Here is a 26415-nt window from a genome sequence, read left to right on the forward strand (position 1 = left end):
AATCGGAAAGCCGCGGTTGCTGAAAATCACTTGTAACTTGGAAACGAGATCGTCCTGTGATCGCCTGGAGACTTGCTTAGAATTGGGGCATAGAAGACGGAAGTATGTGTATGGGAGCAAGTGGATGCTGTGGACGCCAACGATGAACACTTTGACATTGATTTGACATATATGCGGCTTAACCCTTTCCAGTAATGGCGCCATCCAAGCAACGTAACCTTCATTGAGAGAAAAGCTGTATTTTATCTTGTACGCTCACTTGTTCAAATCTGAAAAACAATACCACGGACATCGAATACCTCCAGCAAATAGCTGTCCCTCCTAACCGAATCGTTTTCTCAAGACCAGTCGCTAATCAGAAACTTCATTCATCATCCCTGTAGCTCGCGAAAGTGCCTTGCATCGCAGCATCACGCTGCAAAACAAATCGTAGCAAGCGAGACGACAGTGAACATGCGTGTACTTTGGAAAAAAATATTAACGAGCCTGAAAAGCGTGTTCCATGCCCAATGGATGAGACAGCGAAATACACCAGAGTAAATCAAACATGAAATAAAGTTCTACATCTCACGGTACTACATGCGTATCAGAGTTTGATGACCGGAATCTCTGCCGTCTAGTTTCTGAAGAAAGTCTACCAGCGGTCACTGTAGCCTCCCCTAGCATTACCGCCTCCAAAACGACTTCCACCTCCGCCCCGTCCTCTCGGAGCCCCACGACCTGCTCAAACGAAACAAGATAAGTTCAGGGATTTTAATCAATGGACGGTAAACGAACCTCGACCACCGCCACCACCACTAATACGGGCCATTTCCTCGAGCTCGTACGGAACATCGGCTTTCGCCTCTCGAAGTATGGTAACGAGTTCGCGAGCAGATCGAGCGTTCTCAGTCGTGAAATAGGTATATGCTGTTCCTTCCATTCCAGCACGCTATTATAGAATATTAAGATAGAGTCGTTAAATATCATGCCAAGTGTAATTACTCCTGTACGGCCAATACGATGGACGTAATCTTCCAGATTGTTGGGGAAATCGTAATTCTGTTCCCGAGAATAGATGAGCAACCAATAAAATATGCGACTGTAAAGCATTTACGATAACGTATCCAACGTCCTTGACATCTGCGATCAAGACACGGAGAAGCACATGAAGGAGTAAGATGAGCCAGTCTCAAGCAAACATGGGAGCTTCATAGGTAATGCGAGTCCTAGGCTGTTAAGACCTCTACAGTAAGAACTACCACAAGAGGCCATAATACGGCTTGCAGGCTACAGACAGGTAAAGCGTACATTGAAGTCCATTTACAGGTGATGATTTTCAGAGTCCAGCTATTGAGCTTACAGTCCATAACCAAGCGCATGACAAGAACATGCCAAGTGTTCTCGAGATGCGTTCAGACAGACATGAAGAAGTACAATGTATCATGCCCGTCCACGTGGCCAGAGGGATGCAAGATACAGCAGACAGACATCACAGGACATCGAATGCAGACACCCGACCTGCAGCCGAAGACGTACCCTAGGAACTGGAGAACAGCACAAGCCTGCATTTCACGGTGAGTGAAGTTGCAGGAGCTGCATCCAGATATACAGTGGCTTCGCTAAAAGTGTTAGTAGATGCAAGAGGGCCATGCCCTCATTGCTTGCCACTGTATGCAACTCGCCTACCACGAGCTCCAGAAAAATAGATTAATGTACGCACCGAGACCACGTGATGCCACATCTGTGGCAATAAGGATTGGAGACCGTCCTGCTCTAAACTCTCCCAGTACCCAGTCGCGTTCACGCTGTTCTTTGTCCCCGTGAATGGCTAATGCAGGCCAGCCATCTTGGCGCAGATACTTAGTAATATCGTCTGCCACCCGTTTTGTTCCCACAAAGATAAGAACTTTCGCGTTCTCCGTGCTGATGCGCTCTAAATGATCGATAAGTTTCGCTCGTTTCTCGAAGTCAGTGCAAACTACGATGATTTGGCGAATACTATGGTTGGCAGTTAGCTCCATAGATCCTATATTGACTTGAATGAAGTCGTGGAGGAAGTCCTATAACATTTATGTCAGATTCAAGAATAATAACATGAGGTAAACTGCATACATTAGCAAGCTTCTGAACATCTTTTGGCCATGTCGCACTAAACATCAACGTTTGTCTGTCAGGCCTTATCTGACTGACAATTTTACGGATTTGAGGCTCAAAACCCATGTCGAGCATACGATCAGCCTCATCCATGACCAGATACGTTACACGACGCAGATTCGTTTTGCCACTCTCCAGCATGTCGATAAGTCGACCAGGAGTTGCAATGACGATTTCAACACCACGTTGGAGATCTCTAATTTGAGGACCCTTGGGTGCACCACCGTAGACAGCAATATTGCGGATACGCGAGTTGGAGCCAAATTTCGCGCATTCCTGCTGGATTTGGACTGCCAACTCCCGAGTAGGAGCAAGCACCAATGCAATTGGTCCATCACCGGGTGCCAAAAGAGGTTGCCTGAGTACTCTATTAGACAGCTTCAGAAACTAGACACAGAGTTACTGACGCATTGATATGCAGAATGGCGGGAAGTGCAAAGGCAATAGTCTTCCCACTTCCTGTAATAAATACATTAGCGCGTTAATGGCCTGCTGAGATGAAACATACCAGTCTGCGCTATGCCGACCATATCTCTGCCACTCAAGGCCATTGGCCAGGCTTGACATTGAATCGGAGTTGGCGATGGGAAGCCCTGTGCTCTAATTGTACTCATGAGATACTCCGGAAACCCCGCTTCCTCAAATGAGAAGATCGGTTTTGGTACGTTCCGCCCAGAGACCTTTGTTCGAAATGGTCAATACATGCGGATGAGAATAAACACGATAACGGACAATGACTTGTTTCTCTCTTCGGAATTCTTGCACATCCCTGTCACTGCGAGCAGAAACACGTTCATCCTCAACGTAGAAATTCTTCTCGAACTTCGTGAGTTGCTGATGGCCCCAGTCTATGCTGTGGAGATGACTCCCAAGGCTGCTCTGCTTATCATATCCTCCACCGTAGCCGCCTCCGTAGTTACCGCCATAGCCACTGCTGAAACCATTCGCAGAGTATGACTCTCTATAGCCTGCATAACTCATTGTGTTCTAGTCTATGAGCAGTATACGCTGACGAAGTGTGCTTGATGGTGGTGTTGGATGAGGGTGGTGTGATGAAAGCGTGCGGGTCATCAAGAACGGCCTGTGCACGTGACAGTCTCCTTCTTGCCAACGTACTACACACTGACAGTGACACTTTGCTAAGTGCTTATCTATATTACTGTGCTGGCCACAATCAGACTGTCACGGTTGTATCGCTACCTATGCTGTATGCCTCTTTCTGAAAGTCTAGGCTCATTTGCTGTCTGGATATTCTTTGCCGATACGGCGCGAAAGACGAGGCAAGTATATCACAATCGTATAAAAAAATAGTCCATTTCTCACTGGCATGTTGTGAGTAGCTAGGTAGAACTATGCTTATGCGTGATGCCTTTCGAAATGCTAGACGTTGGTTGACCAGCGCCAGGGATGAGCAGCCTACCGTTGATTATATTCCGCTTGCAAACACAGAACCTGTGACGCATACCACCACTATTGGTCCAACGATTGAAGCAGAACCGTTTTATCGTCGTAGAAGTGCGGGAGAACATGAAGTAAAAGATGACTTAGAAGACACTTCGTCAATCGAGTATCCCAGCCAGGAAGACAACGAGACTTTACGAAAGATCTCGGATGACATACCATTGTCGGCATTTATCGTCGTTATTGTCGAGTTGTGCGAACGAATGGCATTCTACGGTCTGGCTGGCGTCTTCCAAAATTATCTCCAGAACCCTCTTCCTCCAGGAGGGAAAGGTACAGGCGCTCCAGCCTCCGTTAACGATCCAGCTCCCGCAGGCGCTCTAAATCTTGGACAATCAGCAGCTTCCGGACTTCAACAAACATTTACCACTTTCGCGTACATCTTTCCTCTATTTGGTGCTATAATAGCGGATACAAAATGGGGACGATATAAAACTATCACAGTCTTCTGTGTAATATACTTCCTTGGCCTATTGACAATTACAATTACGTCTTTTCCTTCTTCTCTGAAAGCCGGCTTGGGATTGCCAGGATGGCTCGTCGGTGCATTTATACTCGCTTTAGGTACAGGAGGCATTAAGGGTAAGCTGCGATTCCCTCGTTTTCTCTTGACTCATTGCTCATTTATGGTCAGCGAACATCTCACCATTAGTTGCTGATCAATATCGAAGAACCAGCTCATTTTTACGCATAACAGATTCAGGGGAACGCGTCGTTGTCGACCCGACGGTAACAATTTCGCGGATGTACAATCTTTTCTATTGGTGTATAAATGTCGGTTCACTGTTCTCCATTGTCACTACGCAGCTGGAGAGGCGCGTCGGTTTTTGGGCCGCATTCGCGTTGCCGACCTGCATTTTCCTGATTACGCCATGTGTACTTGCATCAGGATCCAGGCTTTATTACAAAGTACCGCCGCAAGGCAGTGTACTGCTGGACGTCTTTAGAGTGGTTAGAATAGCACTTAGAGGGTTTCTATCGGGTCCGTCCAGATTACTCCGGCGGGTAAGCTCCTTTATTACTTTATCCAGTTCCTCGTTGGCTCACTCGAACGCAGTCAAGAAACTTTAGTGTCTGGGACAAGGCAAAACCAAGCTTCCTGGCTTCCGAGGATGCAGATATTGATAAGGCACATCCGATATTGATTACATGGGACGATGCCTTTGTCGACGAAGTGAAGAGCACTGCGACTGCATGCCAAATAGCACTCTTTTTACCGCTGTTCTGGATCTCGTATAACCAACTTGCAACGAATCTGATCTCGATGGGTGCGACGATGACAATGCAGGGAACTCCGAACGATCTTCTAGGGAATTTTAATCCCCTTGCGCTTATCATTCTTATCCCTTTCATGGACATCGCTGTATATCCCAGCTTACGCAGAGCTGGCATTGTACTGCAGCCAATTTTTAGAATCTGGCTTGGGTTCATGTTTGCTTCACTCGCTATGGTTTATAGTGCCATTCTTCAATACAGGATTTATCACACGAATCCATGTGGAGAGTTCGTAGGCTCCTGTGCTCAACCAAGTACTATCAGCATCTGGATGCAAGTACCGTGCTACGTGAATACTCACGGACTTCTCCAAATTCTCATTGACTAAATGCTTTCCAGGTTCTCATCGCTATTGCGGAAATATTTGCTTCGATTACTTCTCTCGAATACGCCTACAACATGGCCCCAAAGAGGATGAAGTCCGTCGTGATGAGCGTCTTTTTGTTGACGTCCGCCGTTGGAAGTGTACGCCCTAGACATTGACTATATCTTCGGTGCTATGTCGCTGATCTTGAAAATAGATGATTAATGCTTTACTTGCGCCTTTCGTACATGATCCGAATCTTGTCAAGAATTATGCTGGAATCGCGCTGGTTACATTTTTTGCCGGCAACATCTTTTATCTCATCTTCAGACATCGTGACTCGAGTGGTTAGCGTTCTGGTTGCTGTGTCTTTCTATTGTCTAACTTGTTTCAACAGAGACAGATAAATCGGATGAGGCAACTCTGAATAACAGACCAAGCGAAGATTTAGATCGCGAATGATTCACTTTGATAATTTTTGCCTTGTTCTATCTTTATTCCTTGTAGTTTCTTGAGAGATTATTGTAGCGTTCATTTTTTAAATTACACAATATGGAACGATTTAACGATATTGTAATGAGTTGAATTCAATTGAAGTGGAGAAGGTCATTAATAATTGAATAAATTGGAGAATAACAGTGCCAAATAACACGTCAACACCATGCAAGCCAAATTTCCCACAATAATGTTTCCGCTCTTTGCCTTCATCTTCTGGCTTTACGCATGGCTCAGGAGGCACGTACAACGTATAGCACTAGCTATCCTCTCAGCAGGTCCTATTCCTCGTCATGTTGCATTTATAATGGACGGAAATAGGCGCTATGCGCGAGGAAGGCACATGGAAGTAGTTCGTGGACATGCTGATGGATTCCAGACGTTGCGGCAGGTGTGTGTATTAGAGGCTTGGTTATGTATTGGTGGCAAAATCTTACTGAGGTTGTAGCTCTTGGAAGTATGCTTATATCTGAATATCAAATGCGTATCTGTGTATGCCTTCGCTATCGAGAACTTTAAACGTCCTCCAGAAGAGGTGGATGCGCTCATGGATCTCGCAAGGGATAAACTTTACGAGCTATGTGAGAAAGGGTGAGCTGTTGCTCCCAGTTTATGCAGAATGAAAATTTAAAACTTCACAATCTCAGGAACTTACTCGACAAGTACGGTGTCCGACTTTGTGTACTTGGACAGAAGTCCATGCTACCTCCAGACGTTCTGAAAGCCGTTCGTAAAGCAGAGAGCTTGACGAGGCACAATAATAAGTAAGCCATTTGATACTCAGACTGTAATTATTTCTGAAAGTTTGATATAGAGCCATACTTAATCTCTGCATGCCATACGCTTCCAGTGACGAAATGACCACTGCTATGAAGAAAACTGTCAAGTACACATTAGAAAACGGTGGAGACATCGAGTAAGCCAAACTCGCGAATTTAATGACACCGCTAATAAGTCTCTTCTCTAGCTCCATCTCGGAGGAATCAATAGACACAAACTTAATGACGACACTTTCAGGAAGCCCACCTCTAGACATCCTCGTTCGGACAAGTGGCGTTCGACGACTAAGCGACTACATGCTCTGGCAAGCATCTGAAGACACCCAGATACAATTCGTTCCGTGTTACTGGCCTGAATTTGGTATGCGAGAGTTCATCCCTATTATTCTTGCGTACCAACGGAAAGTCTGGAAACGCCGAAAGGCCGAAGCGCTCCATCCTCTTAAGGAAGATTGAGAATGAGAGGTTGCATTTGTCTTGCATTTGGCTCCTGTGATAATTTTCTTGCATGTATGCAAAGGTATTCTACACCCGTATACAACATATACCCCTAGATCTCTACGTCAAATTTTTAGGTGGTGAATACAGCAGCGCTGAGTGACTTCAGTCCTCGGTTTCATCCTCTTCGTCCGAACTGACCGAGAAACTATCCTCAACATCCCCAGATTCCTCGCCCTCCAAAGCTGTACGGCTAAAATCCCAGATATCTAGCATAGTGTGATCCGCACGGTTACTCGCCGCAACACACCAACGCCCTTTAAACGCAACTTGCCATACACCATGAATGACATTGAGCAAATCCTTCACGAACGAACCGGTCTTAACATCCCACATCCTCAATGATCCATCGGACCCACTAAGTACTTTGAAGTCGTCGTGCTGGAAACAGGTAATCGGGCCGTTATGACTACTTTGTAGAACGTGCTGCAACTCTCCGGTTTCTGGGTTCCAGATGCGTACGGTTGCGTCTGCCGACGCAGAAGCAAGGTATGAGGACGATATACCCAAGAGACCAACAAGTGACGTGTGCCCCAAGAGCGTATGTATGCATTCTCCAGTGGTTACGCTCCATATTCGCACAGTACTATCCAATGATCCTGAATAAACTTGGTCGCGCTCCAGATCCAAGACAGCAGAGTAAACTATTTTTGTGTTAATTGTTTTCTCTTCCTCGAACTTGAGAGGCAACAAACCTTTTTGCGTATGCCCTGCGAGCACCCATTTACATTTGCCCGTTATGATATCCCATATACAAACGGTATTGTCATAACTACCTGATACGGCTATACGCCCTCGTGCATCCAAGGCCCGAACAGCATGTTCATGCCCTTCGAGCACAAATCTATAATACGGATTTTTTGTGGTATCTTCCTGTGCAATATCAATGGAACAGGAAATCCATTTAGTAGTACAATGAGAGCTCACGTCAGAAAGATCCTTTGTCTTACTGCATCGATATTCCGCTTCACCACGCTTCGGGAGTGTCCATACACGCAAAGTATAATCCCGACTTCCAGATACGATCAGAGGCTCTTTTGGCCAACATTCACGGCGCCTAACCCCATCCTCATCCGTCCAATCAACCTCTTCAGGCCTGACAACCTCCAAACACCTAACAGTATTCGTATGTCCACCAAAAACATGCATACAGTTTCCCGTCTTCAAGTCCCATACTCGTACAGTCTTATCAGTCGACCCAGACACGAGCGTCTCTTTATACGCTTTCACCGTCCACACGCCGCCTTCATGTCCTTTCAATGAATGTATCTGTTTACCGGTCGACAACGAATAAACGTATATCTCAGCATCATCTCCAGCTGATACGACTCTACCACGAGAAGTAATAAGCAAGCAGGTGACTACGTGTCTACCGTGAACCGGAAACGATAGGTGTTTGGGGTTATCGTTCTTGACCCAGGATGTCAGCTCCGAATTATCCGGTTCGATAGGAGGACTAGGTCCAGTAACGCTCATGAGTGATAAAGTCCTGTCTCCCAGCTATGATTCCAGTCTTTCTCTAGTGATGAGAATACTTCAATGAGAAGGGAAGCTCCGAGATAGACTTCGTGTGGCTGAAACACTATGAGAGAACTGAGAATAGGTCGACGACTCGCACTAGAATGACTTCTAGAGGATAGAGGACAAACGAATTCCACTTCGAGCGTCGAAACTATAATCCATAATAGTAATAAGTAGTAATACATGAGAAACTTGCCGGAAAGATCGGGTGTCTGAATTCGGTAACAATATTAACGAGTAATAAGTTTTTGAGCAAACCTCGTCATGAACTCAAAACGGCTATTTGCGCTGTGGAGTGAACGAACGTGCGATCAATCTTCAATCTTTGGGAGGGAGGAATCAGTACCAAGCGGAGGTGAGTACCATTTTCTCGCGGATCGCAGATCATAATATTCATATCGATATTCCTTTAGTCTTCCATTACATTTCCCGATGCGAGGGCAAGATTCATTTCCCATGAGTGGAGTGGCACAATTCATGAAACTTGGTTATAAGAGGATGCGACGCACTCACCCCCTAAAAAGATAGTAAGGGTTAGTTTAGTTGGTCTAGTGAGAACCTAGGAAAAGAATATCATTATTAAGCGACAAAATTCGACGAGTGGACTCGTGTTTCTCTTCACGTCGGATGGGCGAAAAATACAATTATACAATACATCCATAGTAGCTACATGCTGCAAAGGGGGAAATGGATATGAAAGTGAAAAGTGTGAAAGAGCTGCAGCGGTAAAAGAGACAGATAATGAAGAGCTAGCAGACGGACGGAGAAAGGCACTGCTGCACAACGACAAACATGGGAGGAGCAAGAATGAGAGCGAGGGTGATCAAGAAAGTCCTGTTGTCCAGGTTGGTTGATGATGGTTAAGAGGACAGCAAAGAAGTGGTGGACAATTGGGAATCATTTAGATATATGACGAAAGAGAGAGGAGGGCATAAGGCGTGCAGTGTGGAGTACACGATATATGCTGGAAAGGATATAAAAGACGAAAATTTGAAAAGGAATGTGTACAAAAAAGAGGTACATATACATTATTCGATGACTTCAAAGCGACCTCGTTTGCCGTCTCGCCCGTCTGACGAGTCATCAAGTGTCCGCTTTTCGATTAGGTTGAAGTTTGGATGTAAGCCTTGGAAGGTCTCGCCGTTTACGATGCCCTGTAGGATCTGTGCATATTCCTCGTCCGACAGGCCCATACCAGCAAGCGGGTTAATCTTTCCGCCTTCTTCATCTGGCGCGGACTGGCTCGCTGTGACCATGAGAGCCTGGTCGAACTGGCTGTCGGATAGCGGAGGGATTCCGACGGACCGTGGAACTTTTGAGAGTTGTTGAATGGTCTTGAGATGAGTAAGGTGTTTCTGTGATAACAGTAAGTCCCATGACTCTTACGTCCCACAACTAGAATCCTACCTCAAGCATACTCAACAAGCCTTCTTTGGTGAATGGCTTGGGCAGAATGTCGTTCATGCCTGTAACTTTACGTCAATACCGTGTAAAAGTGCCGCTTGTACGAATTTCCGTACCGTGGCTATAGTATGTCATGATCTCATTTGGTTTCGAGTTACTTGTCATGGAGATAATCGGTGTCATGTGGTCAAATTGTCGAATCAATGAGGTCGCTGATATACCGTCAAGCTTCGGCATCACAATGTCCTACAACCCTTCATCAATCCCCTCGAAAAAAAAGACACAAGAGAAGCAAACGAACCATTAATACCAAGTCATACTTCTCCAAATTCATCTTGTTTACAGCGACGACACCATCGACGGCAACGTCAATCGTACAGCCGAAGACTTGCAGGAACTTGCTAGAAAGTTTTCGGCTTACGGCATCGTCATCGACAAGAAGCACACGTGGTGGAACCGCCCATCCAGGGACAAAGGTCGAACGACGTACACGAAGCTTTTGAGCGCTCCCAGGACGAGTTACGGTACCACCATCAACAGATGAGTCGTAGTCTCCATTGGGCATTGCCGATGATGCGCCATTTGTAGACGTACTAGCGTACGATGTTGAAGCCTGCGCAGCAGCCGATGAAGAGGCCTGCTGTTGCTGTTGTACCTGCTGGACGAGCCCTGACCGTGATGCATCGAAACTCCAGATCGCACTGTCATCGTCGCCCGTCGACTTCGGCATGAGGTGACCGAGAGTAAACACTTGGAGACCTGAATGGGTTAGTCCATTTACTAGTGCCGGACCGCCCCCTACACCAGCGTACAGATCAAGTGCACCGGATTCTGGTCCAGGCATGATGAACGGCTCAGAACCACTCGCATATTGAACACTTGGGAGCATTTGTTGCTGAGGTGCGCCCGCTTGCATTCCAGCCGCGCGACCCGAGGCAGACGACGGCCTCTGCCGAGCAAGTTCTTCGATACGTTGCAGAGCATCTTCTCGGCTGAGGTTAGCCAGAGATGTATTCGTCTGATCCTGACTCTGATCGTCTGACTGGCTAGGACTCTGTTGCTCCTGCTGTTGCTGGGTCCCCGTGATCTGCTGGTTCGGATTCTGCACCATACCTGCCGCGGTGGCAAGGATTCGGGTAGCGGAATTCGGTGTTACTGGTCGGTTGCCATTTGCAACACCACCGTTCGCGAAGTTCATGCCCGCCGCAGCTGCTCTCCGTGAAATCTCATTGAGTTGTTCCAACGAAGCACGCGCCACGTCGTTCTCCGGGTAATTTCCGACCATTCTTTGCGCCTCCCGGGCAGCAAGAAAGGGGTTCTGGTCGGCAAAAGGACCTCCCCCTCCGTTCATGTTCCCGTTGGCATTATTGCCGTTCTGCTCCTCCTTAATCTTGGCTAATAGACCGACACCGTACCGAGAGTATGCCAAGGAGAACATGCAAAAAGAAAAAAGAAAAGACGATTAATCAGGTTATATTCAACACATAAGATAAAGAAGGGAAAGTGAGAATGGCCGTAAAGCAAAGAAAATGAGCGACGCAAAAGTAGGAAAACAAGAGAGGCAGCCGAAATATAGGGATGCTACCCACCATTTTCCAGCTGTAAAAAGTACTGAATTAAGTTCTGCATTAATCCGTCCTGCTGGGCCATGTTCCTTTGAAAGTTGACCATCTCGCCAAGGACGGACTGGTAATTGTTCTCCAGATGTCGAATGTGCGATGCCATTTCGTCGTGAGCCTGCGTTAGTCTTTCGACTTGTGCCTGCAACGACTGAATGACTGCATTGTCAACGCCGTCCGAGGGGGAAACGGCAGGTGAATTCCCTTGACCCCGAACATTGGCTGTGGACTTCCGTTGGGCGGGTACTTTACGCTTGATGTTCTCAAGAGCGTCTCGCCGATCAATCTGAAAGTCCGGGTGCTTAAAGGTCCAGCTCTGGGGCAGCATTTATTGTATTTAATATGCGTCTTTTTCTTTGCTAGAAAGGTCTACACTTACGTGTTCTCCAAATTGGTTGTCGTCAGAATTTTTAACCTGCATACATAAAACCATATAAGTTCGATTACGGCATATATCCGCCTTCGCATGCATTACCTTGTGAAAGTCATATTTGTTCAGCTGTCGAACAAAACTAGCAAAGTTTGAATGTTTAAACATTCGTGGGAGGATAGATTTGGTGAACTCGTTCATGTCCTGAAATTAAAGAAGTCGTCAGTCCGACTACCTCCATGCGATAAGCGGGGTGCGAACTTTGACGACAAATGCATCGCCAGCTTGGTTCCACGACACAACATGCTGAAACGAAGCGTCTTCCAGCATTCTGGGGTGAATGAAAAAAATTTCATACTTCCGTCAGCAGGATAATCGCTGTATAAAAATAGATACCGACTTGTAGAGCTTTTTCACGAAGTCGCTCGTCGAGCTCAAGCCATCATCGCCATCCTTTCCCTGATCGGTAGGCACAGCTAATGACTGGTGTCGCGAGTTGCCCTGCGACTCACGCATACCATCACTCATTGGAGAGCCGTCCAATGCTTTCCCCCTGCTCTCCCGTCTCCTCATGCTGGGATGAGTCTCGTCGCGCGAACTACTCGTGCGATGGCCCGACCACGGCGCAGGAGCGTGGCTTGAACTCGAAGGGCTCGCAAGCGTACCGGCCGAGCTGGAGGGCGTTGCGAGAGAGGGGTGATAAGAAGGCGGTGGATAACGCGCATCGGGTGCGTGCGACATTGCGGGTATTGGCGGTAGGGTATTGGAGCGGGTGAACGAGGGCATCGGGAGCTGGAGAGCGGAAGGCGGAGGGAGTTGGCCGCCCTGAGGGAAGAGCTGTTGGCGCGGATGATGGGACTGCTGGGACTGGTGGGATTGATGCTGGTGGTACGACGAGGATTGGTCCATTGTATACACCGAAGGTCCGCGAGGAGAGACGAGAATAGAACCGATCGATATGGGGTGTGCGGAGTGGACGGGACAGCCCGGGGCGCGCTCTCTGTGTACGACACGCTGGTGACGGCAGGGATGTGGCCGACAGCGAGGAGAGGTCGGGATACGGCAGAAGGGGAGGGCTTGGAGTTGGCAGAGAGAGGATGAAAATACAGACAGAGAGAGGACCGCGAACTGTACACAAGGCACGAGTCGTGCACATATTAAGTATCTATCCGGAATCCTTGCCGAATCCGGCACCTTTTTGAACCCAGCATTGAAACATGGCGCCGACAAACCATATCAGCTACTCATCATTTACCCGCCTCTCCCGCCCTCCAGCGGGATCCAGCAGAATCAGCCAGCATTGCTCTGAGCTTATTCCTGATCGCCCGGGACAAGGGAAATCACTCATTCAATTAAAATACTCACGGTACAGTGAGCGGAAGATTCCCATCAGCTCTAGATCGTTTCCACCGCTGTCCAATCCGCTGCTCTACCGCACAGAACGTCTAACGTGTTCCAGCCCACCGACGACGACGATCCACGCGAAGCTGTGTCTGGTCCAGGCCAACAGTCCATCATCAGCCTGCGTAAATCGTCCAGCGTCGCTTCTCCCGTTAAACAACTCTGCATTGTCGTCCTTTGCCTTTACCTCGCAAGCGTCATCGTTACCAGCTTTCCCACGCCCCCAACCCACACCACAGAGCCCTATCTGCGCAAGAACCACCATTGCCAATTGGTGCGCTTGTTCAGGGGCTTCCGGAATCTCCATCCACCCCCCATCTGTCAATCGCCAGCTATCTTTACTCTTTCTGCTCTTCTGCGCGTCTTCCTTCATCCAATCGCCAACGACACGGGTTTTCAAGTTCTCAGGTTTTCCCGTCTTCCGACGTGCTCACGTCGATTTCTCCTCGGCTTCCTGCTCGTCGTTGCTCAATCCAGTCGCATCAATAGCCCGTGACCTTCAAAATGAAGTTGCCAATGCTCCCGCTGTGTGACCTGGAAGGCGGCGATAACCGGCTTCTTGAACTTTATTCCCGCCCATCCAATAACCAGGCTGTGTCTTTTCCAATTGTGCGGCCTTCGTGATCTTAAACTAAACAAAGCACGCATCATCGTGTTGCGCTGTCCATATTACATTCCACTGCACGCGAGGCGAGAAAACGTGCTTGGGTATGTTACTAGTTATTTATAGATTTACATTGTTGACAGCGTGCGACCGCAGCGTTTGAAATCTCTCTGGCACGCGCAAGATATTGCCGCCGGGAACAATTGACACCAGCCCGAACACTGCGCGCGATTGTCGGACCCTTCACTCGTCGGTATCGCACTCACTCCTCGATCATACGCATTAGTTCCGGTGCGCATCCATGTTGCGACGAACGACACCGAAACACAGTTGGTACCTTTACCTGATTTGTTATTTAAGGTAAGTAATCAGACATTGACAGTCCTGTTCGAAGTAAAGCTGTGTCTGGGCTCTGGACCGTCAAAGCAAGGTCTTTTGAAAGCATATCAGACAGCCAAAACATCCCGTTATCGGGAGCGAACTACTTTTATTTTCATATCTTTCTGGCGCTAGACATCTCCCGTTCTGATCCTCTACCTCAATTTCAAGAATCTTCCAAGGACGACAAAAATCGGAAACACTTCAGACCAAAAGGGCAACAGAGCGTCTCCTCCTCAAACAAGGGGAATTGAAGAGTCAAGATTCAATATATTTTCTTTTTATTCCAATTTCTTCTAACTTTCGCCAACCAATACCGAGACGTTTACGTCTGTCCCTGTCTCCTCCCTCAAGCCTTAATTATCAACACCATGACGAGCCTGATCGTCATACTGCCAGAGTAATATTTAAGCGTTTTAGCTCGTTGCGGGACGCGTGGAGGGGCGAGGCGGGGCTAGAGTCGGTCGGTAGCAGGTCGAGACTCCGGGACAATATTCTCTCGTCTCGATCATTGGAGCACGTGACGTCCCTCGGATAATTAACTTTATTATTCAATTATTGTAGGCTTTTTCTCGTCCTTTGAGAATATCAATAAATAGGATTAAATATTCCTGATATTATCAAAAGACCTTCGGATGAACTCCTCCTTCTCTTGTCTGTTCTCCGCGATACGAAATTTTAGTTCCGAGCATCCGAGGACCATCAGCTATGAGCATCGCAGAAAGCCATTCGTGCAGCAACAATTAGACGTCACTCGGGGACAAACGCGGCGTTCGTCGCGCTCCACTTTCTCTTCCGTATCCTTCAATGACCTTCATCAGTCCATCATGCGCTCTTCCCTGTAACTAACACCGTTCCGAAAACCTATCCGTAGAACTCCTTCTTGAATTGTCTCGGTCGGATCCTGCACAAGTTTTACTACTTCTACACTATCTTTTGCTGTTTTCTTTTTTAGGGGCCGCGCTTCGGAACGTATTGCCGAACATCGTGCTAATTAACTTTTGCTTGCAGGCAGAATTTGACTGATCTCGGGCGTATCGTGATAATCTCCTGCACCACAGGGGTAGAGCTGCCCGGAACTCAGGCTGTGTGCCATTCAAATCCTATGCAGAGTGATCGATTTTGTTTGGTCATCACTTTACAGTTACACAAGAAGACAAAGAGGTATTTTAAAGCATCATGCACGGGAAATGCAAGAGGCTAGTAAGACTTCTGGCAAATTGTATAGAGTTATCTTTTCCCAGTTACTCGTCATGTCCCGTCTGTCCTTCTTCCCTTCGTTATTTGTCATCCTCACTGTCTTCCATAACCAAGTGTACACATTCAGGGCAAATCCCGTCCTAGGATATGTATATTATCACAATCTTGCCTTCAGACATATTGTACAGTAATATATGTCATAAGGAATAATGTTAGGAGAAGACCAAATTGAATTCATTACATGTTTTATGCATTATCACATACAATTTAAGCATGAAATTTCAATTAATGGAAAACCTCAATGCGTTATGCCAAATATGCATTATAAATTGATGCATTATGACATATTTTACTGTAGAAGCACATCCTCCTGTTCCTCGTGCATTATCCAAAGATCAGTGTACAATTTGTTGTGATTGGATTACCTCATATTCGGCTGTCAGATATGATGGAAGCTCTTCAACATGTACTAGCTTCTGTCTTTAAAGTCATGCAGTACCAATGAGTAGATAGACATTCTACTTTTTTGTGTATACCGCAATACTGATCAAGAAGCTGAAAAGGAACGACGGCGATGACGAAGAGCACAGATGAAATACTAGTCTTCTTGAGGCAGACCTTAAAATGTTTGAGAGAATGATGGAATCTCAGCAAGGCAGCAAGTCTCCCTAGTGTATGACTTTGGTGACCAGGATACTTAACAGAGTTGCATAGTGTCCGATCTGTGTCCGCGAAGATTAACGGGAGAAAATACCGTAAGAAATTTTCAATTTCGTTTCGTCTTCCGGAACAAAGAAGAGATCTGCTACTGTGTGGAGCATATTACATAAAAAAGGCTTTCGAGATCGCCTTTAAGAAGAGGTGGTTGAAGAGAGAAATGTGCGAGAGGAATGACGAAGGAGATGAAAGGAAACGGGAAATTCCATAAGAAGGCTCTTCGGGGGGAAATGCCGAGGACCCCTCAAACTCTTGCGGTGCAAACTGACTGCCTTAGCTGTGACCACAACGTATTTTTTCCAACGATTCGCGCAGACGCATACAGTCGCCAAATCTCACAGGCAAGTTCTTCTCCTTCGTCCTGCCCTGCTTGACACTGACCGCGTCTCTCTGCTCGCTATGTCCTGCCAGACTTTAGCCCCTCAGTCGTCTGCCCTACGCCCACGGGCACTCTGATCCAGATGTCGCTGCACCAGCACCATCCGTACATTCAGTACGCGCCAGTCATGCAGCACTACGTGCCTCCACAATCGCCAGCCCATCCGCAGGTGACTCAGCAGCAGCAACAACCACCACCTCAGCAGACTCCGACACCAGTTCCACCAGCGACGACAGTCGCGCCAAATGACACGTATACACAGCAGCACGCGAACGCGAGTCCAACCCAGACTCAGACTCAACTGCAGGCCCAAGCTCAGAACCAGAACCAGTCAACGCCACTAATTGCACAAGGAGACTGGACGAAGAATTTGGTTCACCTAGCAAAGACAGCAGAACTGAAGTGAGCCATCACCTCCTTACGCCAAGTCCACTGACTTCCTAACTCGTGCATGATCACAGGAAACACGCATTGACTCTGCAACTTCACACTGCACACATTCTTTCTGCTCATAGCCAGCTCGAAGCGAAGAATAAGGCGTTGCAGGATGTAAAGGAAGAGAAGAATAGGTGCGCGTTATAGATGGAAGTTTCTAATAGCGTGTCCTAATCGTGCTATGAAGACTGGAAAGTGAACGATCGAGATTATTAAATTGCCTGCGGCAAGTGAGTACGTACTTAAACTAAATGTTATCTCAAACTAAGAATTCCGTGCTAGGTCAATGAGGATCGAGATAAGGTTAACTACCATTTTTTCTCCTCTATAACCGTCTGACTCTGAACTGTAGACGGACTTATGTGAACAGACAATAAACAAGGAGTGCGTAGAACACGATGTGTGTGTTTCATTTTACTGATGTGTACATCACAGGATCTCAGACCTACGTGCAAAAATACAGGCCATCACCGATGGAGAATATGCCGTTGCGAAACGAGAAGTCGACGCACTGCGGGCAGAGCTTGGACAACCCCCTATGCCAAGTTTACAACAAACTCTCGAGGAGAAGAATCAAGCGTCTGTATCTTCTTCACATTATCACTTCTTATTTCCTTATCTTTACTTTGTGAAATGGTACTTACGTTCACGCGATAATTGCAGTTACTTGAATGAGCGCCGGCTTAATGGAGCCCCTGCTAGCACAGAAACTTCTACACCTGTGTTATCGGGCGCTAAACGCACGATTTCGGAACCTGCTGCGGCTGAGACCCCGACAAAACGGCCGCGGGGCCGTCCAAAGGGTAGCAAGAATAAGAAGAACTTGACGGCCGTAGGTGGGAGTACATCCGCTGGTGCTGGTGGGGACGCCGCAGGCGAGTAGCCAAAGGACGCCCGACAATCCACTTTAGAGTGGTCGTTCCTGTGCAATCATCTTGCACGTAGATGTCGATACAACTCTTTCACTATTGCACATTCTTCTGATTGCTGCATTCATGTCTTTCCAACTCCGCTTTTATTTGTCGCTATGTTTTACGTCGATGTTTATTCTCTTTACTCACCGCTCACATGTGTATTGCTCCACTCATCCCGTTTTTTATGTGTGTATTGCTTATGATTTTCACTCAGAAGCCCCCTCATCTCCGACAATAGCATGCTTCTGCACCTACAGTTTGTAGTGTATACCCACTTGCTACAGATGATAGATAAATACACGTTGTTCTTCATGACGTACCATTTATTGGCTTGCAAATATATCGTCGTTAATAATAATAAACGCTTCAATCATCTCGTGCTTCCCTCTCATTAGTACTAGAACGTATGTTCACTTGTCTTTTATTTCGATATTTGGGACTCAGTGACAACAGCGCGTAGTGCACGTGACGAATAAGAGTCAATTCCGTTGCATTGAAGAGAAATCAATCAATTTGTCCGATGTAAACCGCGAGTTCAATAATACAGACTTCACAGAGGTGTCATTGTGTGTAAATACATCATCACGCATGAGCATTCTGCGTGAAACTTGCGCTCTTCCGGACATGTGTAAGTCATAATTCGAGGTTATTACGCATGCGTAATTCATAACAAGGCGTCCGACGGAATAAATTACAAAGGAGATCTTAATGATTCAATCCGTTGGAGTCCGATTCGTATGACGACCATTTAGCGATGAAATTTGAAAAGAAATTTCAACACTACAAATCTGAATTTATAATAAAATAGCGCCGATCCAAAACACGTATGTTTTTGATATGAAACAGCCTCAGTAGATCCAATAAACGCCTCATTCATAGTGATACGCTTTCAAATCATACAATTAAACAGTATTGCTATAAGCGCGTTAGCGATGCGGTCAACCAAACACGTCGTCAAGCCTTCACCAAATCAACGAATCCACCGAAGAGTCGAGACGCGTAACTTAGAAAACGAGATTGCCGTTCCAGGCGCTCCTTAGTGCGCCGTGATCTCACTTTATACCTCACTTTTGATGATGTAAGTTGCCTGAACGACGTACCGACGGATGGCGGACAACCACTAAAAGAAATCTGCGAAAGAAACAGGCGCGATGAGGCGCGAGAGTGGAGGATCGATCACTAGTTCCTGGATATCACCATTCAATGTAAATTATAATCTCAGCGCGCCCGAAGATTACAATTTACAGATGAGCGAGACGGTGGCTGGTCCGCGCCGATACAAACGCCTACGAGACCGTTTCCGCTTGCATTCATGGCCACCATACATGTCTCCCGGTTCCGTCGGACTACCGCCCCACGTTCAGATTTTACAATTATCAGATTTACATGTAGATTCAGTGCCTCGGGATCGGACTCGGCGAATGATTTCGGAATGTATTGGACGGACGGAGATATGCGCGCTTTGCGTTCGGGTTTCGGCTTCATCGTTCGTTCGTATCGTTCCAATTTCATATAGTGGCTATTCAGGCAACCGGGGCAAGAGGAATCCGGTACACCCGCAATTACTTCCTCCCACTTGCCTTCTTGGATAGGTGGGACATGCTAGGTAATTGTACCCCTTCATACAGAAGCAAAGGGAAGACTCTACTCACATCAAAGCAGCTTGCGTTCATCTCGGAAACAAGTGAGGGTTCTTCGTGGCGGATCACCGCAATCCAGTGATTCTAATAATATACAATCGGACGAATGAATCCAGTAACAATAGTACTTGTTAACCAAACGGAGTGGTTTCACTGGTTTGCACAGATTACACCACCAAAACTCATTCCGAAATCCCCATCGTTCCCTCCCTTCTCGCCGCCGATACATTCACGCGTGGCGTTCGTAAGCAAGCCTGATCTACCGCCTGTAAGTAATTCGTATACATAAGTACACTCCTAATGCCGTGGTACACCCGTACGGCACCGGTGTTACCGTCATTCATTGCATTTATGACGGCTGCTCTATGAAGAGACCAAAAATGGATTTATCCATCCCCGGCGCTACCGAGTTTGCACTTCCTACCTGCCTTGGTACCTTAACGTGCGTTTTATGTAAAACGTCTCTGTGTAAAAATGGATTATAACGCAAACGGAGAGCAGCTAGTGTTTGAGGCTACTTCTGGGGTCTCTGTCTGCGTTCTACCGCTGCTGGCTGCAACAGTATCAGTGTGCTTTGCTTACTTCTCAAATTATCTGAGCTGAGCGCCTGTATGATGAGCTGTTCAAAGCACATGCACAGAAATGCATTAAGAATATCTGACCTTTCTTTAGAATGATGTATGACATTAGTTTTGATGTCAATTGACAATATCCGAACTGCTCACCATATGCATATGCATATATTCAGTGCTGATGGTTTATGACTGCACACTCTTGCTCGGAATGTAGAAAGACATTACTATATAGGATATTAGAGTTGTACCATTGGAATCCAAGAGAAATATCGGGAAACACACTCTATCGTAGACTCTCTGTGTGAAGAAAGATGCTTGCAAACCGGTTGAATGAAAAGTCCTGTAGACCAGCTGATTCTATTTAGCCATTTTGACATTAGCATCAATGACAACATTGATACCCCACGCATGCACATGCTCATAGCTAGCGTCTAATAGTCAAAGAGGAGCCCTATTCGGTCCCCTTTTATATGTATGAGAACAAAGAGCCTTGATATGCGTTGTAAGGACAGTTACTGAATCATACAAATTCAGGATCATGACAAAAGAGGATTGTTACTTGAAAAGTCAAATTCAAATCCAGTACTCGCCTTATATAGTTCCGAGCCTATTCATCATAAAGCTGGTGATAGCACATATACTAAGGAGAACCTGAAGCATTACAGGAGAACGAGCATGGAATAGAAGGAAGAAAGGACATTGTACGCTTACCAGGACTTCTCCAAAGAAAAGGTGGCGTTGACTGACACATGCTTCCCAAACGTCAATTTTCCTCCTTTGTTCTTTGATCTTTCTTTGGGGAATACCAGTAAGCACAAGGTATCTTGTAGAGTTTACCCGAGACTAGGTCGGTGCTATGATAGCAGAGCGTCTATCGAGCACTTTATACTAGTGCAAATATTATTGCACAGCCTGGCATCGATGATGATGATGACGATGATGCGGGCCTAGTCGTAGGATCGTACATCATGATTCTCGGATGGCAAAAGGAACTAGAAGAAGCACCAAAGTGTGACTTTCGAAAACGACAAAAAAGTGAAGAAGTATAAATGATTAAGATCTTCTTCAACCAGTCAAACCAGTGCACACCCGTCATCTGGCCTGAGGTCAAAATGCACATGCACGCATGCACATCATGATCAGTTCGTTCATCACCTTAGCACCACCACCAACAATTTTGGCAGCACGCTTGACATCTACTAAGTAGTTCTTCTTTCCGATCCTTCCAGACGCGTGTTCATCCCTATTTTGTTGATAATGACTTTGATTTCCGGACACTGGATGCAGATGCAGATGCGGATGTGCGGAGTCAAATCACCTAGCCTCGCCATCTCCACGTTCCTTGGAGAATATAAATCATGTGTGTGAGCGGGCACTGCCAACGCTGGACATGTGAACTCTCGACCTGAATAATTGATTAAGAAAAACAATCGAGTCATATTTATACGAACCTCCGTTATGCGATACATGGCAGGGGAACAGGAACAGCTTGAGCGCAGCTAAGATTTAATAAAATGAACATATAGAAATAATCTTGACGGCACCGCATCAAGATATTTTTGCATGGAAGCTGTAGGATGAGACAGAACCCGGAGGAGAAAAATACCGTTTCCGTGTCCATATATCGTGTCATGAAACAAAACGTCGCTCGTAACTGCCGAAGAACGCGCAGGTACATATACTGTGATTCAGTGTGAACTGCAACCGCAGCTGTTCTTCGTTCACTGCATTAAACGGGTATCTAGGAACAAAACGTACGAACGACGCAGCGTCGGGCTCCGGTATCGCTCCCAGCATACAGTTGTAGTAGTGATATCAACGTCCTGTGAGTGTGAAGGTGATCGCCGCCGTGGAAGAGCCTGTGCACTTCCTAACGTCTCTCAGAATCTCACCTGATTTTGACGGCTTCCGAAATTGCACATCCCGCGGACCGATTTATCACGAGTCAGCAAATGAGGCGCATCTACACCTCGCCGAACGGATGCACAGGAAGCGCGCAATGGCTGATAGATAGTCATCAAAATAATGGATCATGATTGAAAGCACACTATGAATCATGATAAGTAAAGGGTCTTCCGATTTTTTAAAACAAATAGTCAGATATGCGAGCGCGAAGTTATGTTGAATAGAGCGCCCGCTCAGGGATATCGTCTGAGATGCAATTGCGACACGCAATAAGACAGCACAATACGGGAATCTTCCTATTCTGATTTGATTGGCAAGGTGACCGACAGACTGGCGGAAGAAGAGGCGACGTTGTTGGGCTTCGAAATCGTTTGTCTCCAAGTATGGGACACATGATCACATCTCGATTTGGGATCAGCGATCAAATCAGGGAATAAATCGATTCTCCTTTATTTCTTCTCTCTTTGGCTAAGATGGAAATTGGAAATCTGTGAACAAAAGCTGCAATTTGAATATGTATGCGAAGATGCCGAGGAAGAGGGGGGAACATCATTAAGGAGAGTCAATGGGTGCGTATATTTGAGGATATACCTGTACGTTCAAGGTGGATCGTCAACTGTCGATCAGTCAAGGGAGCTTCGGAAGGGAGCCTCGGAAGCATATCTGATTCATATTCGGACACACTTCGTACTCGGACGACAATACCCGAGTCCGGTCAAGTCAGGATGAATGGCGGGTGAGAGCACCGGAACATCTCGACATGAGAAATAGAAATGGGGCCAAGCGGAGGAATGTGCCAGCGAACGTGGATATCAACTAACATGGTACTGTATTTATGGGTGTCCGAGAGACCCGATCTCAAGCCCAACCCGCCTACTTGCGACCGTGGCATGTCATGGGCTGAACGGGGGTTGCAGCCCGAAACGGCAGAGATAGGCGAGTTGGGCGGTTGCCCGCCGAGGAACGCGCAAGTGTGTGGTGCACGGAGGAATATTATCGTGGATGATCAAATCAGTAACAGTGAGCTGCCAGCACAGGCCAACAGAGAGAAGCATGACACAGCACGAGATCAGCAGAGCGTGCTGATTCGGGCCTTGGGGCCTGGTGTCTTCCACTGTGCTGTGGAAAGCTTACCCACATATGGCTATACAGGCACGTGAATGGAGGAGGGTCAATGCGGGCATTAGAAATTATAGAATACACTTGAATGAAATGCAAGCAGGGGTTGCGGCCCAAGCTGGATCGTGCGATTGAGCGGCAGGCCGCAGTCTAACAGCTAGGGGGATGCAGTGTCCTTGGCGAACCGGACGGGGTTGCTGCGCGGCGTGGCCTAAGGGCGACCGCGACCGCATCCGCGGATGAATTCGGCGGATTGTCTAAGTAGTGTATTATTGCGTTGCACAGCGGCGTGCAGGCAGATGCAGGCAGGCAGAGTGGCGACATGTGTCATCCGATACCAAGTGCAAGAAGGAGGGACCTGTTGGAGCAACAAAGGCATCGCAACTCGAACAGATAGGGAAGGAGCAGCGAAAAGAGTGTCAAAGAAGCAATCATGAATCAGGCAGCGGGAATACAAGAAGGGACGGGAAACCCGATGAATAATGGGCCCAGACGAAAAAGGGCTGTTGCGCGGACCCCGGAAAGCGCTGGATGAGAATAGGTGCAGCGCCACCTGCTGGTGCCGGTGACAGGGATATCGGACAGACTCACACCGAGTATGACGAGACAACATGAAGCCATCTTCCTTTATATATCCCACCTGCTATGCTCCTCCCTCTTCATATCCCCGCTACAGCCAGTAACACCATTCGTCCGTCTGTCCACAACAGCAGACAATGCACTCGCCCTCCTCTTACTGGCCCTCCACTTCATCCACATCACCTGCCAGTTCGTCCTCTTCCTTCATGACACTCGCCGACGACCACGCCTACCGACCCGACACATCCATAGTTGACTTACCCGTCACCCCCAATGAGCTCTCCAGCCTGGTGTCCGGAAAGATCACTCAACCCGTCATTGACTACCTTGTCGACCAAGTTTGCGAAGCTGTCAACTTTGGTCTTGGACGAACTTCATCCAACGCTTCAGCAGTGGCCAAGCACTCTCGCCGGAGACGGTCCGACAAAACGGATTCCGATCGTACCGCCTTTGCTAGTTTTGTTGCCACCGTGCTTCGTCGTGCAGAGGTCACCCTTTCCGCTGTAATCGGTGCCCTCGTCTACATTGCACGAGCACGTCCCCACCTCTCTATCGCCATCGAAGGTACACTATTTCTTCCCTTCTGTTCTTCTTTTCCTTTCAAGTATTGATCTCTCGAACCGTTCTTTAATTCTAGAATGGGCTCAGCATCGTGTCCTTCTTGGCGCTCTCATCACCGCATCCAAGTACCTTAACGATGCTTCACTCAAGAATGCGCACTGGGCGCTTTGCACCGGTGTTTTCGGCCGTCGCGACATTCAGCGTATTGAGCGCGAGTTTCTCGAAGTCCTCGACTGGGAACTTGGTATCACCGAGGCGGATCTTGTACGTGTCTGCTCAAGTATGGTCAGGGCAAGCGCGCTTTTACGCCCGGCTGCGAAGAACATCAAGTCTGTTTCAGCGCGAAAGGACGTGCGTATGGAAGTAGATGGGGCTGCTGAGAAGAAGTCCATTGGAAGCTTGCGTGGAGTGCGTGCCGTGTGGGAGGAAAAGGCACAGCGCGACCGGATGCAGCCTCACCGACGACCTGAGAAGCGAGCACAAACGGACATGGACATGGACGTTGACGATCATGCGGAGGAACGCGCACGGTGCCGCAGAGGCGTCTTCCTATCACCCGCGTCCTCGGAATCCTGTTCAACGCGCACTGCATCGTCTTCTCCGGCTACGGACAGCGACGATAGTGTCTCACTATGCACGCCTCCGCCACTTCATCATGCATCACGAGAACTCTACACTGTCCCCGAAAGCGCTTCGAAACCTGTAACCCAGCCTACCCATGTTAAGTCCGTCTCGAACGGAAGCATGAACTTCCACCTCCTTGACGCCTTCCCTCCCGTCCCGGGTTTTGCTCCGGCTCTCGTTCCTACCCCAGCAATGGCACTTAGCCCTCCATCTTCGACTTTGACTGGTTCAGTACAGTTGCCGATTGCACCTCCGCCTTACCCGACTCTTCCTTACCCCGCTTACCCATTGCATCGCGTATTCCCTGCTTCGCACCCGTACTTGAGCCAGCGACCCCATTCCGCGCGCCCGGCCTCGCCGTACGCCAAGGTTTCTCTTTCCGCCGGTCCTGCAATGGGAGCACGCCCACGCTCGCAGACGCCGTACTCGCATAAGCGTTCAAGTGCACTGTCAGCAGCGCCATCCTTGTACCCTGCATTCATGCAGACTGTAAACGTGTAGAGCGTTACGTTATTCCTTTCTTATCTTTCCTTCCGCTTTTCTTGGGGATTCTCGGCATTCTCATCATCTTCTCGGCCAAGGTGCACAGACTAACACAATTCTGAACAAAACACGCGCTCTTCGGTCATTCCCCCAGTTTGTTTTCTTGGCTTCCCATCCATTATCGGACTCTTGCAATTTTCTCGTGTCTTCTCGGTCAGCATATATTCTTTTGTAACTCGTTGCCATGCTTTATATTTTTTTATACTTTTGCAACATGTTTATGGTATTTCTGTGCAATGTTTTGTGATTCATTCCATTGTTCCCGTCCCACAAGTTGTACTACACCATTCTGCACAATCCTTAACACACATACTATACTTTACACGTATATTTTAAAACTGCTTTCGCCTTCGTTTCTTTTCTTTCTTTTGCATGTTCTTATGTCTTGCGATTTCCTTGGGTCTTCATAATTCCTTCATCCCATGTTCTTGATCGCCTTAGGTAGATTAATAATGTTTTCTTAGATTGAATTTTTGCAAATACAAATATTGTACTTGCATTACACGGCTGGAGTGAACTAAATTTAGTAAATATGCGCGCATATAATCAGCTCAGCAAGTTTCCACTTCGATCGGGAGGGGTCGGCTCCATTGCCTCCAACTACTACTACGGTCATATGATGCATACTCATTACTTTCACTCCTGAGTTGTATTGATGGACGATTCAGAATAATTTGTGTGTGGTGCAGGCGCAGTGGAGACTGGAGCCTCTGAGAGAAGGGTCGTTGAGTCTCTCGGGAGGGAAGAAGATATGAGAAGGAAAAGAAATAAATTGCGTATTTACGCAATGTATGAGCGGAACCCACCTTTCTCGAGAGACGTGTGGAATGTTCGCTGTATCGAAGAACTCGCTTGAGCGCGCATGAATGTAGACCACAGCATGTGCTTGGATTGCATACCACATACCACTTACATACATGACATGTGTACCACCGGAAAGTACGGGTGTGGGTCTTACTACATTCCCAGCATCATACGC

General features: G+C 47.3%; 8 protein-coding genes across 8 annotated transcripts; 4 read left to right on the top strand and 4 right to left on the bottom strand.

The window, feature by feature from the left end:
- Window positions 1-634: 634 nt before the first annotated feature.
- FOMMEDRAFT_86959 (uncharacterized protein) lies at window positions 635-1092 on the bottom strand (the record flags this gene model as incomplete). Its single annotated transcript, XM_007267508.1, has 3 exons — window positions 635-723; window positions 778-931; window positions 985-1092. 3 exons carry the CDS (start codon window positions 1090-1092, stop codon window positions 635-637), a joined length of 351 nt encoding a protein of 116 aa, XP_007267570.1.
- A 572-nt stretch (window positions 1093-1664) lies between these two features.
- On the bottom strand, window positions 1665-3117 carry FOMMEDRAFT_86443 (RNA helicase; the record flags this gene model as incomplete). The annotated part of the gene is made up of 5 exons (XM_007267509.1): window positions 1665-2042; window positions 2095-2494; window positions 2544-2591; window positions 2641-2816; window positions 2869-3117. 5 exons carry the CDS (start codon window positions 3115-3117, stop codon window positions 1665-1667), a joined length of 1251 nt encoding a protein of 416 aa, XP_007267571.1.
- A 371-nt stretch (window positions 3118-3488) lies between these two features.
- FOMMEDRAFT_157349 (PTR2-domain-containing protein) lies at window positions 3489-5638 on the top strand (the record flags this gene model as incomplete). Its single annotated transcript, XM_007267510.1, has 6 exons — window positions 3489-4179; window positions 4232-4602; window positions 4655-5149; window positions 5212-5337; window positions 5394-5523; window positions 5574-5638. The coding sequence occupies 6 exons, from the start codon at window positions 3489-3491 to the stop codon at window positions 5636-5638; spliced, it is 1878 nt and encodes a 625-aa protein (XP_007267572.1).
- Window positions 5639-5916: 278 nt separating this feature from the next.
- Window positions 5917-8518, bottom strand: FOMMEDRAFT_20937 (cell division control protein 4). The gene is made up of 7 exons (XM_007267511.1): window positions 7876-8518; window positions 7644-7821; window positions 6639-7592; window positions 6486-6587; window positions 6319-6435; window positions 6120-6262; window positions 5917-6062 (listed from the first exon to the last, which is right to left on the bottom strand). The coding sequence occupies exons 1-3, from the start codon at window positions 8422-8424 to the stop codon at window positions 7054-7056; spliced, it is 1266 nt and encodes a 421-aa protein (XP_007267573.1). The 5' UTR covers window positions 8425-8518; the 3' UTR covers window positions 5917-6062; window positions 6120-6262; window positions 6319-6435; window positions 6486-6587; window positions 6639-7053.
- Window positions 8519-9151: 633 nt separating this feature from the next.
- On the bottom strand, window positions 9152-12896 carry FOMMEDRAFT_109355 (uncharacterized protein). Its single transcript, XM_007267512.1, has 9 exons — window positions 12263-12896; window positions 12124-12193; window positions 11968-12066; window positions 11872-11907; window positions 11463-11808; window positions 10175-11268; window positions 9990-10119; window positions 9877-9935; window positions 9152-9824 (listed from the first exon to the last, which is right to left on the bottom strand). Exons 1-9 carry the CDS (start codon window positions 12769-12771, stop codon window positions 9498-9500), a joined length of 2670 nt encoding a protein of 889 aa, XP_007267574.1. The 5' UTR covers window positions 12772-12896; the 3' UTR covers window positions 9152-9497.
- Window positions 12897-13079: 183 nt separating this feature from the next.
- On the top strand, window positions 13080-13796 carry FOMMEDRAFT_157354 (uncharacterized protein; the record flags this gene model as incomplete). The annotated part of the gene is made up of 1 exon (XM_007267513.1): window positions 13080-13796. The coding sequence occupies one exon, from the start codon at window positions 13080-13082 to the stop codon at window positions 13794-13796; it is 717 nt and encodes a 238-aa protein (XP_007267575.1).
- Window positions 13797-16389: 2593 nt separating this feature from the next.
- On the top strand, window positions 16390-18229 carry FOMMEDRAFT_124435 (uncharacterized protein). The gene is made up of 7 exons (XM_007267514.1): window positions 16390-16943; window positions 17003-17110; window positions 17164-17206; window positions 17259-17279; window positions 17329-17360; window positions 17412-17555; window positions 17640-18229. The coding sequence occupies exons 1-7, from the start codon at window positions 16624-16626 to the stop codon at window positions 17857-17859; spliced, it is 888 nt and encodes a 295-aa protein (XP_007267576.1). The 5' UTR covers window positions 16390-16623; the 3' UTR covers window positions 17860-18229.
- Window positions 18230-23914: 5685 nt separating this feature from the next.
- On the top strand, window positions 23915-24533 carry FOMMEDRAFT_87447 (uncharacterized protein; the record flags this gene model as incomplete). Its single annotated transcript, XM_007267515.1, has 2 exons — window positions 23915-24272; window positions 24346-24533. Coding segments are annotated over 2 exons (546 nt in total), but the record flags the coding sequence as incomplete, so codon positions are not given.
- Window positions 24534-26415: the final 1882 nt, after the last annotated feature.

This window comes from Fomitiporia mediterranea (genome assembly GCF_000271605.1).
Source record: "Fomitiporia mediterranea MF3/22 unplaced genomic scaffold FOMMEscaffold_7, whole genome shotgun sequence".
NCBI lineage: Eukaryota > Fungi > Basidiomycota > Agaricomycetes > Hymenochaetales > Hymenochaetaceae > Fomitiporia > Fomitiporia mediterranea.

Coding starts and splice junctions, on each gene's coding strand:
- FOMMEDRAFT_20937 (XM_007267511.1), bottom strand. CDS start 8,424: ATGAGCGTTACTGGACCTAGTCCTCCTATCGAACCGGATAATTCGGAG. Junction 7,822..7,875: donor AGACAAAGGATCTTTCTGAC/GTGAGCTCTCAT, acceptor GATATTGCACAG/GAAGATACCACAAAAAATCC. Junction 7,593..7,643: donor CGCAGGGCATACGCAAAAAG/GTTTGTTGCCTC, acceptor ACACAAAAATAG/TTTACTCTGCTGTCTTGGAT.
- FOMMEDRAFT_109355 (XM_007267512.1), bottom strand. CDS start 12,771: ATGGACCAATCCTCGTCGTACCACCAGCATCAATCCCACCAGTCCCAG. Junction 12,067..12,123: donor GCGATGCATTTGTCGTCAAA/GTTCGCACCCCG, acceptor CTTTAATTTCAG/GACATGAACGAGTTCACCAA. Junction 11,908..11,967: donor ACAAATATGACTTTCACAAG/GTAATGCATGCG, acceptor TTATGTATGCAG/GTTAAAAATTCTGACGACAA.
- FOMMEDRAFT_124435 (XM_007267514.1), top strand. CDS start 16,624: ATGTCGCTGCACCAGCACCATCCGTACATTCAGTACGCGCCAGTCATG. Junction 17,111..17,163: donor GTAAAGGAAGAGAAGAATAG/GTGCGCGTTATA, acceptor CGTGCTATGAAG/ACTGGAAAGTGAACGATCGA. Junction 17,280..17,328: donor TCAATGAGGATCGAGATAAG/GTTAACTACCAT, acceptor TCTGAACTGTAG/ACGGACTTATGTGAACAGAC.